The sequence below is a fragment of the Chiloscyllium plagiosum genome, unplaced genomic scaffold (assembly GCF_037043375.1).
Source record: "Chiloscyllium plagiosum isolate Xiang-an unplaced genomic scaffold, Cpla_swu_hap1 HiC_scaffold_25, whole genome shotgun sequence".
In the NCBI taxonomy this organism is placed as follows: Eukaryota; Metazoa; Chordata; class Chondrichthyes; order Orectolobiformes; family Hemiscylliidae; genus Chiloscyllium; species Chiloscyllium plagiosum.
Window position 1 is genome coordinate 7,021,098 of NW_028270163.1, and position 16,022 is coordinate 7,037,119.

Sequence of the window (16,022 nt, forward strand, 5' to 3'; positions counted from 1 at the left end):
ACATTCCACCTAAGTGCCCTCTCTACGTTACCATTACTCGGTCCCCAACGCCCACCAGCATATTGTCATTGTCCAGTAGAGGAAGATCACAGACAGGCAGACAATTGGACAATCCAAACATGATTTTTTATTGACAGCTCACAATGGCAAACACAAAAAGAGGCTGCAGGTTGCCCCCACAATACAAACCAAATCCAAATGTTGGTTAATGATTATTTAATAGTCTATGACGGCCTGCTGCACATAGCTGACATTGACTGGAACTGGTTCGAGAGGAGAGTGGTCTCTGATTATAGCAGATCTCCTGGCAGGAGCAGCTGCCAGCAGCATGAGATTTCAATCTTCAGGCTGCACAATAAGCTGGAAACCCACAGGAACATGTAGGCCAAGACGATGTAATGCACAGGTACATAAAAACATAGCGAGTAGGAACAGGGCATTCGGCCCTTTAAGCTGACTCTGCCATTCAGTCTGATCAATGGTTGAACCGCTTCCCAACTTCGTAAACTACCTGACCCTACCTTACCTTATCCTACACCACCCTACCCTCCACCACCCCACTCTACCTGACCCTACCCTACACCACCCTTTCCTACACCACCCTACCCTAACCCACTCTACCCGACCCTACCTTACCTTATCCTACACCACCCTACCCTCCACCACCCCACCCTAACCCACTCTACTCGACCCTACCTTACCTTACCCTACCCTGCACCACCCTACCCTACCCTACCCTATCCAACCTACCCTAACCCATTCTACCCTAACCTACCTTACTCTATCCTACCCAACCCCACCCTACTTTACCCTACCTTATCCCACCCTACCCAACCCTACCTTGCCACACCCTACCCTATCCTACCCTATCGCACCCTACCCTATCACACCTACCCTACTCTACTCTACCCTGCCACACTCTACCCTATCCCACACTACCCTACACTGCTGCATCCTACCCTACCCTACCCAACCCGACCCCACCCTACCCTACCCAAGCCTAGCCTACCCAGAGTGGGGAGCAGAGTGAGTCACAGGCCAAATCCTGATGCGGGGATCAGAGCGAGCCCTGGACAGGGGCGAGTGTGTGGAGGTAGCATGGCTTCATGTTCTGAAGCTCGGCAGACATGGACTTAATGGAAAAGGACTATAACCTGACTACTTTATAGACACTTTTTATTGTCACTCTGGACTTTTAAATTCTGTATTCTGAATTTAAAAAATTATTTCAATTCTGTAACAAGTATCTGTGCACGAAAAGCACTGCAGGTCAGGCAGCATCCAAGGAACAGGAAAACCGACATTTCAGGCATAAGCTCTTCATTGGAAATGTGGGGTTTGGAGGCAAGGACCTGAGAGATACAAAGGGCATTGGTAGGGCTTGGGAGAAGGTAGCTGGGAAGATGATAGGTAGATGCAGGTGGGGGGTAGGGGGTGTAATGATAATAGGTCAGAGCAGAGTGTGAAGTGGATACGTGGGACGGAAGATGGATAGGTAGGACAGTTGAAGAAAGCAGTGCCAAGTTGGAGCGTTGGATCTGGGATAAGGTGGGGGGAGGGGAGAATTGGCGTTCTTCCTTCAGTTGTTGAGTGACTTGAATTTGGCGGTGGAGGAGGCCCTGGACACAGTAGACGAGTAGAAAATCTCTGCTGGTTGTGAAAGGATCCTGTGGAGCCTTGGTCAGAGGTGAGGGGGTTAGTGTGGCCAGGGAAGGCGCTGAATGTGGATGGTGGGTTGGTGGGAGGCAGGGACCTAACAAGGGAATCATGGTTGGGTTGGTCGCTGCGGAATACAGATAGGAATGGGGAGGGAAACGTATCTTTGGTGGTGGGGTCTGATTGTAGGTGGCAGAAATAGCGGAGAATAATACACTGTATTCAAAGATTTTTGAGGTGGAATGTGTGGACCAGAGTGTTCTGTCCTTGTTGCAGTTGGAGAAGTGGGGTTTAAGGAGGGAGGTGTGGGAAGTGGAGGAGGTGCACTGGAAGGCATTGTTGATCACGTAGGAGGGTAAATTGCAGTCCTTGAAACAGGAGGCCACATGGGATGTCCTGGAGTGGAACTGCTCCTCTTGGGTGCAGATACAGCAGAGGTGGAGGAATTGGGAGTAAGGGATTGAATTTTTACTGGACGGGGAATTGGGGGCTGGGGAAGTGGGCCGAGGTGTAGTTCAGGTAGCTGTGGGAGTCGGTAGATTTGAAATAGATTCATGTTGAGTCGCTGGAGATGGAGACGGAGAGGTCCAGGAAGGGGAGGGAAGTGTCTAAGATGGTCCAGATGAACTTCAGGTCAGGATGGAAGGTGTCAGTGAAGTTGGTGAACTGTTAAACCTCCCGTGGGAGCATTAGGTGACCCTGATACAGCCATCAATGTAGCGGAGGAAAAGGTGGGGGATGGTACCGATGTAACTATGCAAGATGGACTATTCCACAGATCCTACGAAGAGACAGGCATAGCTGGTGCTCCTGTGGGTGCTTATGGCTACCCTTTTGGTCTGAAGGAAGTGGGAGGATTTGAGGAGTAGTTGTTGAGGGTGAGGACTAGTTCAACCAATCGGATGAGAGTGTCAATGGAGAGTACTGGTTCGGTCGATAGGAGAGGAAGAAATTGAGGGCTTGCAGGTCTTCACTTGGAGGTGGATGGACATGTATAGTGGCTGGATGTCCAGGTGTTGGGGGCCGGGGAAACGAAAGTCATGGAGGTTGTGGGTGATGTCCTGAATGTATGTGGGGAGATCCTGGACCAAGGGAGACAGGACATTGTCAAGATATGAGAAGATAACTTCAGTGGGGCAGGAGCAGGCGGAGACAATAGGTTGACCAGGGCAGTCAGGTTTGTGGATTTTGGATAAGAGGTAGAATCAGGTGGTGCGGGGTTCTTTAGCTATGAGGTTGGAGACTGTGGATGGGGGATCCCTGAGGTGATGAGGTTGTGGATGGTCTGGGAGATATGTATTGGCAATGGGAGGTGAGATCATGGTTGAGGGTGCAGTAGGACAAGGTGTCCATGAGTTGGCACCTGGCTTTGGCGATGTAGCGGTTGGTGCGCCAAACTACCACTGTGCCTCCCTCCCCACACCCCCACCCCCGTCCACCTTTTTAATGGTGAGTTGGGGTTGGAGCAGAGGGCTGCACTTTGCGAGGGTGAAAGGTTGGAGTGGGTGAGAAAGATGGAGACTTCGAGGCGGTTAATGTAAGGTGGTGGTTGGAGATAAGGAGGTCACCCATAATCCTCCCTCTACACCCGGCACCTTCCCTTGCCGCCGCAAGAAGTGTAAAACCTACGCCCATACATCCTCCCTCACCTCCATCCAAAGCCCCAAGGGATCTTTTCACATCCGGCAGAGATTGTCCTGCACATCCACCCACCTCATCTACTGCGTCTGTTGCTCTCGATGTGGTCTCCTCTACATCGGGGAGACAGGACGCCATCTCATGGAGCATTTCAGGGAACATCGCTGGGACACGCACCAAACAACTCCACTACCCTGTGGCCGACCACTTCAACTCCCCTTTCCACTCCCGAAGGGACATGTAAATCCTGAGCCTCCTATACCACCAAATTCAAGCCACCTGACAACAGGAGGAAGAATGCCTCATCTTCTGCCTTTGAACTCTTCAACCACATGGCATCAACATTAACATTAATCTCCCCGCCCACCACTTCATCGAATGCTCCAACTCGGCATTGCCCTCTTGATCTGTCCTACCTGTCCATCTTCCTTCGCACCTATTCGCTCCACCCTCCCCTCCAACCTACCACCATGAACCTCCCCCATCTGCATCCACCTACCGCCTTCCCAGCTACCTTTCCCCCAGCCTCACCCTCTTATTTATCTCTCAGCCCCCTTCCATCCCCACATTCTTGATGAAGGGATTATGCCCGAAGTGTTGACTATCCTGCTCCTAGGATGCTGTCTGAACTGCTGTGCTTTTCCAGCACACTTCCTCATTTTCTTCTTACAGGATCTGTACATAGGTACCCTGTACCAAAGATGGCACTGAGAGGCACATGTACATGAAAGGCCTAATTCTAGGATATTCTAAAAATCACACAACACCAGGTTATAGTCCAATGGGTTTATTTGGAAGTACAAACTTTCAGAGCGCTGCTCCTTCATCAGGTAGCTAGTATTCTAAATCTTCGAGGAGAAAGTGAGGTCTGCAGATGCTGGAGATCAAAGTTGAAACTTTATTGCTGGAACAGCACAGCAGGTCAGGCAGCATCCAGGGAACAGGAGATTCGACGTTTCGGGCACAGGCCCTTCTTCAGGATTCCTGAATGCTGCCTGACCTGCTGTGCTGTTCCAGCAATAAAGTTTCAACAGTATTCTAAACCTTCCAACTCAGGACCCTGTTCCCTCTTTGTCCCCCATATCGTTTGATTCTTTTAGCCTTAAGAATTATATCTAACTCCTTCTTGAAAACATTCAGTGCTTTGACCTTTACTGTTTGCTGTGGTAAACAGTGGTACAGCTTTCCCAGTGTCTGGGTCCACTCCAGTACCATCTGCCCATTACAAAGGGGCACAGATACCGCGCATGCGTACTGCCGTTCGGTCGGTGTGCCCCGGTTATACGCAGGCGCAGCATGAAGAGCGGAGTCCGTGGGCAGCGGCTCTGCGCACGCGCAGTGAGGTGGCGCCGGCCCGCGGGCAGTGCGCGTGCGCGGTGCCCCGCTCCTGGCTGAGCGGCCGCTGTTGTCCCCCGGCAACCCCACGGCCTGGGCCCCGGGGATTGTCCGGCCTGGTTCGCCCCGGCTCGCCGTGCACCGAGACTTCCGCTGAGGATGCAGGATCTCAGAAGACAAGTAAGGTCGCAAGCTGTAGGGGTTGTTGTTGTCGTCGCTTTGTACAGTACAGTGCGGCCGGGCCCCGGGGACAGGGGCGGACAGGGGCGGCACCAGGGGGGGACAGGGGCGGCGGGGAGATTTGTGAGGGGTGAGGGGGGAATGTGAGGGGTGAGGGGGGAGGGGGGAATGGGAGGGGGGAATGGGGGTCGAGGGGGAATGGGAGGGGGAATGGGGGTCGAGGGGGAATGGGAGGGGGGAATGGGGGTCGAGGGGGAATGGGAGGGGGGAATGGGGGTCGAGGGGGAATGGGAGGGGGAATGGGGGTCGAGGGGGAATGGGAGGGGGAATGGGAGGGGGAATGGGGGTCGAGGGGGGAATGGGAGGGGGAATGGGGGTCGAGGGGGGAATGGGAGGGGGAATGGGGGTCGAGGGGGAATGGGGGTCGAGGGGGGAATGGGGGTCGAGGGGGGAATGGAGGTCGAGGGGGAATTGGGGGGGGGAATGGGGGTCGAGGGGGAATGGGGGGGGGAATGGGGGTCGAGGGGGAATTGGGGGGGGAATGGGGGTCGAGGGGGAATGGGAGGGGGAATGGGAGGGGGAATGGGGGTCGAGGGGGAATGGGAGGGGGAATGGGAGGGGGAATGGGGGTCGAGGGGGAATGGGGGATCGAGGAGGAATGGGAGGGGGAATGGGGGTCGAGGGGGAATGGGAGGGGGAATGGGGGTCGAGGGGGAATGGGAGGGGGAATGGGGGATCGAGGAGGAATGGGAGGGAGAATGGGGGTGGAGGGGGAATGGGGATCGAGGGGGAATGGGGGGTCGAGGGGGAATGGGAGGGGGAATGGGGGATCGAGGGGGAATGGGGGGTCGAGGGGGAATGGGAGGGGGAATGGGGGATCGAGGAGGAATGGGAGGGAGAATGGGGGTGGAGGGGGAATGGGGATCGAGGGGGAATGGGGGGTCGAGGGGGAATGGGAGGGGGAATGGGGGATCGAGGGGGAATGGGGGGTCGAGGGGGAATGGGAGGGGGAATGGGGGATCGAGGAGGAATGGGAGGGGGAATGGGGGGTCGAGGGGGAATGGGAGGGGGAATGGGGGGTCGAGGGGGAATGGGAGGGGGAATGGGGGGTCGAGGGGGAATGGGGGGTCGAGGGGGAATGGGAGGGGGAATGGGGGTCGAGGGGGAATGGGAGGGGGAATGGGGGTCGAGGGGGAATGGGAGGGGGATTGGGAGGGGGAATGGGGGTCGAGGGGGCATGCGAGGTGGAATTGAGGGGGAGCCTCAAGGTGAAGGGAAAGGCAGGGTCTGGGGATGTGTTGAACAGCAAAAGTGCTCGTGGCAGAACTTGAGTAAGGGGAATATTGGAATACGTGATGCAATTTCTGAGAAGGGAGAATAGGCTTTGGAGAGATAGGAGGCTAAAGTTAGATTGGAGAATGGGGAAATATGTTGGACAGAATTGGATGATAAATCGGAGGCATGATGGGGAATGGGATGAAACTCAAAGGGAAATGAGGTCAGGGTCAGAAGTAGCTAGCAGGATCAGTGAGAGATGAGTTTTGAAGTATTGATTCTTTGGTAGTTCCCCAGGAGGGGGTAGTTCATTACACTTCAACAAAGGGGTTGCGTTGGATGTATGTTCCTGATACTTTGAGTCAGCAAGTTTCTCTAGATACTTGTGGAATGAAACTGCTGTTCTCTGGGGCAAGATGTATTCAGGGGAATTTTAGCTTTAAAGATGTCTGAATGCCCCTGAGATGGATTCTGACTTGTGATTGGGAACCAGGTTCCCAGCACCACGGAGCCACTGTCCATATTGATTGAACTGCAGCAGAATCACGACTAGGTGTATTGCATGAGTGGAGTTCAGCAAGATGGGATCCCCGGGGTGTTTTGAATGCAGGTTTACTTGTCGCCTTGACACTGATATTTCTTGTAATTCATGTTGGTGTGCAAGAGATGTTCTGCATGCCATGAGGTAGAATAACGTGGAATCATAAACACCTGCTTTACTGAAATTCTGCCTTGATCACTTTTGCTGTTTCCCACATCCTCAAACCAGCCCCATTTCCTTCTATTCTTCTAAGACTGTTTTGTGTACACAGTTGTCGTGATCTGCCTGTTTCTTGTATTTTGCATTCACTGCAATATTTTAGTTTGACTTCATAGTGATCGTAGCCAAGTTGTGCTCAGTGGTTATGTTGCACAATGCATTGATCACTCAGCCTACTTCCCCATATCAACTAAAGAAGGACAATAAAAGACTGATGTTCAAATCAGGCAGCAATTATTTGCCAAATGCTTAGCTGTGCATGCTAACGGATTCTCGAGGGTTGCAACAAGGTTGACTTTATTAAATTTGGACAGTGGTTGTGAGAAGCTTGAACTTTGATGCTTAGTGTCACAGACTGGCTAAATGCGCTCATGGGAAACTACATTTGTACTTCTTCCCAGGCATTTTGCTCTTAAATAAACACCAGTCATGAGGCAGCAACATGGGAATCTCTAAGTTAGATGATGCAGAAAGAAGCTGAAATATGTGCTATAATGGGGTGAGGTGAAAGAGGAATCAAAAGGCTTTTGTGGAGTATTTGCATTGGCGTAAAGCCATTGGATTGAATGGTCTCTTTCTGTGCTGTTAAACTACCATTCTGTATGGCTTCCTTTGTAGGTGTGACAAGTAGTGGTGCATTTGCACAACTCATTCTGGTTGGGGTTAAGGATAAATTTCATTTTTGAGAGAGATGGTATGCAAACACATGACCCCATGGCAGTCCAGCAGGGCACAGGGTGGATTAAACGTAAGTGTGTTTTTTCAGAGAAACATTATTTGTGGGCCCACCTGCCATACTTGAAAAGCATTTAAAAGATCCCATGTCACCATTTGAGACTGAATTAATAAGCGATTTTTAAGATTTGTAGCTCAGGTTGATAAGTACGTAAGTTAGCTCTCTGAGCCTGAAGGTTTGTTTTCAGATGTTTCATCACCATGCTAGGTAACGTCATCAGTGAGAGTCTGTGGTGAAGCCCTGATGGTATGTCCCACCTCTCTATTTATAGCTCTTGTTTTTTTAAGGTGGGTGATGTCATTTCTGGTTCTTATTTTCAAGGGGAGGTAGATAGGATCTAAATCGATGTGTTTATTGATGGAGTTCTGGTTAGGATGCCATGCCTCTAAGAATTCTCATCCGATCTTTGTTTCGCCTGTCCTAGGATGTGTGTGTTGTCCCAGTCAAAGCGGTGTCCTTCTTTGTCTGTATGTATAGAAACTAGTGATAGTGGGTCGTGTCTTTTGGTGGCCAGTTAGTGTACATGTATCCTGGTGGCAAGTTTGTCTAATGTGTTTTTTTTACAGTTCTTGCATGGTATCTTGTAAATGACATTAGTTTTGCTGGTAATAGCTAATGGATTCTTTAGGTTCATTAGTCACTGTTTAAGTGTGTTGGTAGGTTTGTGGGCTACCATGATGCCAAAGCGTCTGAGTAGTCTGGAAGTCATTTCTGATATGGCTGATGTAAGGTAATGTGAGTATAGTTTATGGTTGCGTTGTAGAAACTTGCAACCAGGATACATGAACACCAACCGGCTATCAAAAGGCACGACCCACAATCACTAGTTTCCATACATACAGACAAAGAAGGACAACGCTTTGACTGGGACCACACACACACACATCTTAGGACAGGCAAAACAAAGACACGCACGTATGAGAATTCTTACAGCATTCTAACCAGAACTCCATCAATAAATACATTGATTTCAATCCTATCTATCTCCCCTTGGAAAAAGAACCGAAATGACACCACCTAACTTAAGAAACCAAGAGCTATAAATAGATAGGTGGCACATACTACCAGCGTTTCACCCAAGACTCTCAGTGATGATGTTATCTGGTATGGTGATGAAACTTCTGAAAACAAACCTTCAAGCTTAGCAAGCTGATTGGATGAAAGGAAAATCTTTTTGGCTCAGACATTAATCTGAGATCCTCTACTTAATGAGGAATTATAAATTTGTGCCCTTATGTTTTTCTCTGGATGTTTTTGTGTATGCAGTTGCTACCTCATGCCATGCAGTTAGTCTTTTGCACACCAGATAGGAATGACAAGAAATAAGTGTCAGCACTATAAGTAAATCTGCATTCAAAAGATCTCCGGGATCTACTTATATTTAAAATTTTAACCTATCTTTTTCTACTCAACCAGTTATTGCACACCTCTGGAGCCGGTGGAACTTGGACCCAGACTTCTGTGGTCCAGGGACAGGTACATTACCACTGCGCTACAAGAAAGCCCCATAGGGAATTCACCTTGCTTTCCCCCCTCATGCAAAACACCTGGACCTGATTCCACCCCAAATTGATCCAAATGGATGGTTGTTCCATGATGCTTGGAGCCTTGTTACCCAGCCACAAGTTAGATTCCATCCCAGGGGTATTCATTGAACTGGATGCAAAAGATCTCCTTTCAACTCGTCTTTTTAAAAAAAACTGAGAGAATTCTCCCAGGATCTCGATGAAAATGAAAGAACTCTGGGAATCCGAACTGACAAATTGAAGCTATCTCAACAATGCTTGGTGTTGTTAAAGAAAGATCACCATTAAGTTGAAAAGTGAGCAAATCTACCACTCTTTCAATCATCGGTATAACCACATTTAAAATGCTGTGCTTTGTTTTGGTAACTGCAGCAAAAAAAAGGACATTGCAGCTGTTTGTTGTACAGAAGTAAAACTGGTCTCAAACAAAATGCTCGTGGCATGATGTTTAACGTCTCTACAAACAAAACCAGCACCTGATCACAATCCCACATGGAAATTAACCTTTGAATGATCTCAAACATCAGTTCAGCTTTATAGGTTTAACGTACCCATAATTGAAAAACACCAACATAATTTATGTTTTACTTGCGGTAATGTTCTTGTCTTGGTAGAACTAAACAATTTTAAGTATTAAAACTCATGGTTTCTGCCGCATTAAATTGTGAGACAACTGGAGTAATCTGCAGTATTTCCATCAAAACCTTGTCTTTGTGATGAGCTGCTGAGAGTTGAAGGACACTGACCCAATGTTCTCTCCAAATGGATTGTCCCTGGCGCTTTGTGATGAAAAGTACACCAGAGTTGAATATTTGTGTCCAAATCAAGTGCATAAAAATATCATTTGCTTCTCTGGAGTGTAGCGCGGTACCTCAGTGGTTAGCACAGCTGTCTCACTGCGCCAGGGACCTGGATTCGATTCCACACTCTGGCAACTATATGTGTGGAGTTTGCACATTCTCCCCATGTTGCTCTGGTTTCCTTCCACAGTCCAAAGATATGTAGGTTAGGTGGACTGGCCATGCTAAATTGTCCATAGTGTCCAGGGAGGTGCAGCCTGGGCGGATTAGCCATGGGAGATGCAGCGTTGCAGGGTTAGGATGGGGTCTGGGTGGGATGCTCTTTGGAGCATCGGTGTGGGTTCAATGGGTGAAAGACTGTAGGAATTCTGTGATTAAGTTATATTTTGCTATCTTTTATATTCCTCTTTGAGGAGAAAGGAATGAACTTCTGGCAAGTAGACTGAATGAGAGAAATGAACGTGCGCACTTAATTGAAAGGGGAGTGGGAGGTTGCACCTAAAGAAGAAGCTAAGTTGATAATTCTTTGCCTGAGGGAGAGGAGAACCAAAACAGCATGGAAATGAAGAAGAAAATTTGTGTTTATAAAGTATTTTCACAAACTTCCTAAAATATTTTAACAGCAAATGGAATACATTTGAAATGTAGTAAGTTTGGTGTAGTTTAGTGTATTTTTGCAGAGGGTCTTCTGAGGATCCAGTGTAGTAGGTCACACAGTTTGTGGTTTTCTTTACCGGAGGGAGTTTGCTTTGGACCCAGTGGAGATGTTCCTGGTTTCAGTTGCTGCCGATTTGCTGCTCCAGGTCCAGCCACGTTTTTTGCACAAGTGTTTGGGCTGCTCTCCAGGTATGTTCTAATTAATTTCATGTCAGGCAGGCGTCTTATGGGGTCTGGAGCGCTTCTTGTTGGTTCTCCTTCCTGTGGCAGGTCTCTCTGGTCCCTCCATTTTCCAGCAGGCCCCAAGCCTGGGGCTCGTTAGGCCTGCAGGACAGCCAAGGACCAATACTGATCCAAACTAGACACCCAGACAGTCACCCGGCAACTATGGCAAGGACTGAATGACATCACAGGTTCTAAAAAGAGACAGTGCAAGATAGCAGACGATAACACATCCCTCCCAGATCGTCTCGACGCCTTCTATGCTTGTCTTGACCAGAACTTCGGCGGAAAGGTAACACTTATTCCGATAAGTCCTGATGAGTCTATCTCAACAGTCACTGCATCACAGGTCAGATCAGCTTTCCTTTGTGTGAATCCAAGGAAAGCAATGGGACCAGATGGAGTACCAGACCGTGCACTCAGAGTCAGCACAGATCAACTGGCGGAGGTCTTCTCAGACATCTTCAACCTCTCCCTGCAGCAGGCCACTGTCCCTGCCTGCTTTAAGAGGCCAACATCATCCCTGTGCCTAAGAAGGCTCATGCAGCCTGTCTCAATGCCTACCGCCCAGTGTCCCTAACTTCAGTGGTCACGAAGTGCTTTGAAAGGCTGGTCATGGCATTAATCAACTCCAGCCTCCCCACTACTCTTGACTCACTCCAATTTGCCTATCGGACCAACAGATCCACGTCAGATGCCATATCACTTGCTCTTCACTCCTCCCCAGAACATCTTAACCACCAAGAATAGCTACGTAAGAATCCTACTCACTATTATCCTCTCGAGACTGATTACTAAACTTGGTGATCTCGGGCTAAGTCCCACTGTCTGCAACTAGATCCTCGGTTTTCTGACCCACAGACCACAACCAGTGAAGATTGGGGACAATATTTCATCGTCTCTCACTCTCAACACTTGGGCCTCCCAGGGGTGTGCACTCAGTCCCCTACTGTGCTCGCTGTATACCCAGGACTGTATCACCAAATACCAGACTAATGCCATTTACAAGTTATGTTGATGACACCACCATAGTCGGTCGAATCTCAAATGGTGACGAAGCAGACTTTAGAAGCATGTAAAAATGGTCACTGAGAACAACCTAGCTCTCAATGCCGGCAAAACCAAGGAACTCATGCCCCCCCCCCCCACACACACACACACACATTAACAGCACAAAGGTGGAATGAGTGGAGAGTACCAAGCTCCTGGGAGTGGTCATCCACAATAAGCTTTCTTAGACTCGTCATGTGGGCGTACTGGTTACAAAGGCCCAACAATGTATCCTCTCCTCAGGCAGCTGAGGAATTTGACATACCCTTGCCAACTTTTATAGGTGTGCCATTGAGAGCATTCTGTCGGAATGTATCACTACCTGGTATGGCAGCTGTACCATTCAAGATCGGAGACGGTTACAGAGAGTGGTGAACTCAGCCCGGACAATCACAAAGGCCAACCTCCCATCTGTAAAATCCATCTACTAGGCCTGCTGTCAAGGAAAGGCCGCCAGCATTCTCAAAGATCCAGCCCACCCTGGTTTTTCTACAACCTCTACCATCAGGGAGAAGGTACAGAAGCCTGAACACATGCATCAGCCAGTTTCAAAACCGCTTCTACCCTCCTGTTAGAATATTGAATGGACTCTCAAACTCTTAACATTCGCCTATGCCTGTGCTTTTGTTTTTGCCGCTGTTTACCTATTATTTACTATTGATGCTACTTAACTCCGTGATCTGCCGGTGTTGCTCGCAAGACAAAGCTTTTCACTGTGCCTTGGTACACGTGACAATAAATTCAATTCAATTCAGTTTTGTGATGTAGAAAGCACAGCAGGGTTTGTGAATGTTTGTAGCTCAGGTTAAGGTTTAGGGTGTAGGTTTGCTCGCTGAGCTGTAGGTTTGATATCCAGATGTTTCATTACCTGGCTAGGTAACATCATCAGTGGCGACCTTCAAGTGAAGCGAAGCTGTTGTCTCCTGCTTTCTATTTATATGTTTGTCCTGGATAGGATTCTTGGGGTTTGTGGTGATGTCATTTCCTGTTCATTTTCAGAGGGGTTGATAGATGGTATCTAGATCTATGTGTTTGTTTATGACGTTGTGGTTGGAGTGTCTGGCTGTCATTTCTGAGACTTCTTTGATGTATGGTAAGGTGGCTAGGGTTTCTGGCTGTGTTAGGTCGGCTTGTCGTGGTTTGTTCCAATTAAACAAGATGGAATTCCAGAAAATGCAACCAGACGGAGCCAACTCCCCACGATTCTACGGACTACCAAAAATCCATAAACCAGGAGCCCCCTCAGACCCATAGTCTCACTACCCGGAACACCAACTTACAGACTGGCCAAAGAATAAAAGGAATAAAAGAATGACTAGGGTAGGAATAGGTCCAGTCAAGGATAGTAGGGGGAAGTTGCGTGTGGAGGCGGAAGAGATTGGGGAGACACTGAATGAATACTTTTCTTCAGTATTTACTCAGGAACAGGGCATTGTTGTCGATGAGAATACTGAGTCACAAATAAGTAGAATGGATGGCTTTGAGGTATGTAGAGATGAGGTGTTGGAAATCCTGGAAAAGGTGAAAATAGATAAGTCCCCTGGGCCTGATGGCATTTATCCTAGGATTCTCTGGGAAGCAAGGGAGGAGATTGCAGAGCCATTGGCCTTGATTTTTATGTCCTCTTTGTCTACAGGAGTAGTCCCAGAAGACTGGAGGATAGCAAATGTGGTTCCCTTGTTCAAAAAGGGGAGTAGGGATAGCCCTAGTAACTATAGGCCGATGAGTCTCACTTCTGTTGTGGGCAAAGTCTTAGAGAGAATTGTAAGGGATAGGATTTATGCACATCTGGATAGGAATAATTTGATCAAGGATAGTCAGCATGGTTTTGTGAAGGGCAGGTCGTGCCTCACAAACCTTATTGAATTCTTTGAAAAGGTGACGAAGGAGGTTGATGAGGGGAAAGCGGTAGATGTGGTATATATGGATTTTAGTAAGGCGTTTGATAAGGTTCCCCATGGTAGGCTACTGCAGAAAATACGGAGATATGGCATTGAGGGTGAGTTGGAGGTTTGGATTAGGAATTGGCTGGATGGAAGAAGACAGAGGGTAGTAGTTGATGGCATAGTTTCTTCATGGAGTGCCGTCACTAGCGGTGTTCCGCAAGGATCTGTTTTGGGACCATTGCTGTTTGTAATTTTTATAAATGACCTGGAAGAGGGGTTAGAAGGTTGGGTGAGCAAGTTTGCGGATGATACGAAAGTCGGAGGAGTTGTTGACAGTGAGGAAGGATGTGGCAGGTTACAGCAGGATATAGAGAAGCTGCAGAGCTGGGCAGAAAGGTGGCAGATGGAATTCAATGTAGCTAAGTGCGAAGTGATTCACTTTGGGAAGAATAACAAAAAGATGGGGTACTGGGCTAATGGTCGGATACTTGGTAGTGTGGATGAGCAGAGGGATCTTGGTGTCCATGTACACAGATCTCTGAAAGTTGCCACCCAGGTAAATAGTGCGGTGAGGAAGGCATATGGCGTACTGGCTTTTATTGGTAGAGGAATTGAGTTCCGGAGTCCTGAGGTCATGATGCAGTTGTATAAGACTCTGGTACGGCCGCATCTGGAATATTGTGTGCAGTTTTGGTCGCCATACTATAGGAAGGATGTGGAGGCATTGGAACGGGTGCAGAGGAGGTTTACCAGGATGTTGCCTGGTATGGAAGGAAAATCGTATGAGGAAAGACTGAGGCACTTGGGGCTGTTTTCACTCGAGAAAAGAAGGTTTAGGGGTGACTTGATTGAGGTGTACAAGATGATTAGGGGGTTAGATAGGGTCGACAGTATGAACCTTTTCCCGCGTATTGAGTCGGGTATTACAAGGGGGCATAGCTTTAAATTAAGGGGGGGTAGATATAGGACTGATGTTAGGGGTAGGTTCTTCACTCAGCGAGTCGTTAGTTCATGGAATGCCCTGCCAGTAACAGTGGTGGACTCTTCCCTCTTTATGGGCATTTAAGAGGGCATTGGATAGGTATATGGAGGATAGTGGGTTAGTGTAGTTTAGGTGGGCTTGGATCGGCGCAACATCGAGGGCCCAAGGGCCTGTACTGCGCTGTATTCTTCTATGTTCTATGTAGAACTACACGCAAGACTATAATATCTAGTAGAAGAGGCACTCCATCCACTCCACCCCAGAATTCCTAAAAATCATCAAAAACACCAAAATAGAGGAAGACGAAACAATGATCTCATTCGACGTAACAGCACTGTTCACCTCCATCAACATCGACCTGGCAAAGGAAACACTTACCACACTTTTAGAAGAGACCATCACACACACCCCAACCACCATCAATCACATTACCAACGCAAACATCATGAAGCTAGAGGACCTGTGCCTCACCACCCACTTCACCTTCAACAACATAATCTACAAACAAACCAACGGCACACCATGGGATCTCCGCGATCAGGATTCATAGCAGAAGCGGTAATGCAAAGACTAGAACAAACAGCCCTACCAACCATCAAACCAAAAATCTGGGTCCGCTACGTAGATGACACCTTTGTCATCACAAAACAAAACAAAATAGAAGAGACATTTAACATCATCAACAACACCCTCACAGGCATAAAGTACACCAAGGAGGAAGAAACTGACAACAAACTCGCATTTCTGGACGTCACAGTCGAAAGAAAGGACAACGGAGAACTACAAACCTGTGTATACAGAAAACCGACAAACACTGACCAAACACTTAACTACACCAGCAACCATCCCAACACACACAAACAGAGCTGTATCAGAGCACTATTCCAACGAGCCATCACACACTGCAGCACAGACGAACTTTGGAAAACAGAGGAGAACCACCTATACAACGTATTCAAGAAGAACGGATACTCAAAAAATACAGCGCGCAGATTCCTCAAGAACAAACCATGACAAGCAGACCAAACACAGCCAAAAACCCTAACCACCTTACCATACATCAAAGAAGTCTCAGAAATGACAGCCAGACTACTAAGATCCCTCTGAATCCTAGTAGCACACAAACCCACCAATACTCTCAAACAAAAACTAACAAACTTAAAAGACCCAGTACAACCCATGGACAAAACCAACGTAGTCTACAAAATTCCATGCAAGGACTGCCACAAACACTACGTAGGACAAACAGTCAGAAAGTTAGCCACCAGGATACACGAACACCAGCTAGCCACAAAAAGACACGACCCTCTCTCCCTCGT

The 16,022-nt window shown here is 48.3% G+C and overlaps 1 protein-coding gene across 7 annotated transcripts in view; it reads left to right on the forward strand.

Moving 5' to 3' along the window:
- The first annotated feature begins 4,675 nt into the window (after positions 1–4,675).
- The window catches only part of tmem94 (transmembrane protein 94), a 139,818-nt gene continuing 128,471 nt past the window's right edge, over positions 4,676–16,022 (forward strand). For 3 of the 7 annotated variants that reach the window (XR_015761367.1, XM_088000433.1, XM_088000434.1), the window contains exons 1-2: positions 4,683–4,809; positions 8,997–9,056. Coding sequence is in view for 5 of the 7 variants with exons in the window: in XM_088000433.1 (XP_087856559.1) it covers positions 4,789–4,809; positions 8,997–9,056 (81 nt within the window). In the remaining 2 variants the exon portion in view is untranslated. Of the gene's footprint in view, positions 4,810–8,996; positions 9,057–16,022 lie in introns of all 7 variants that reach the window. The other 4 variants (XM_088000429.1, XM_088000431.1, XM_088000430.1 and 1 more) reach the window with 3 other exon arrangements.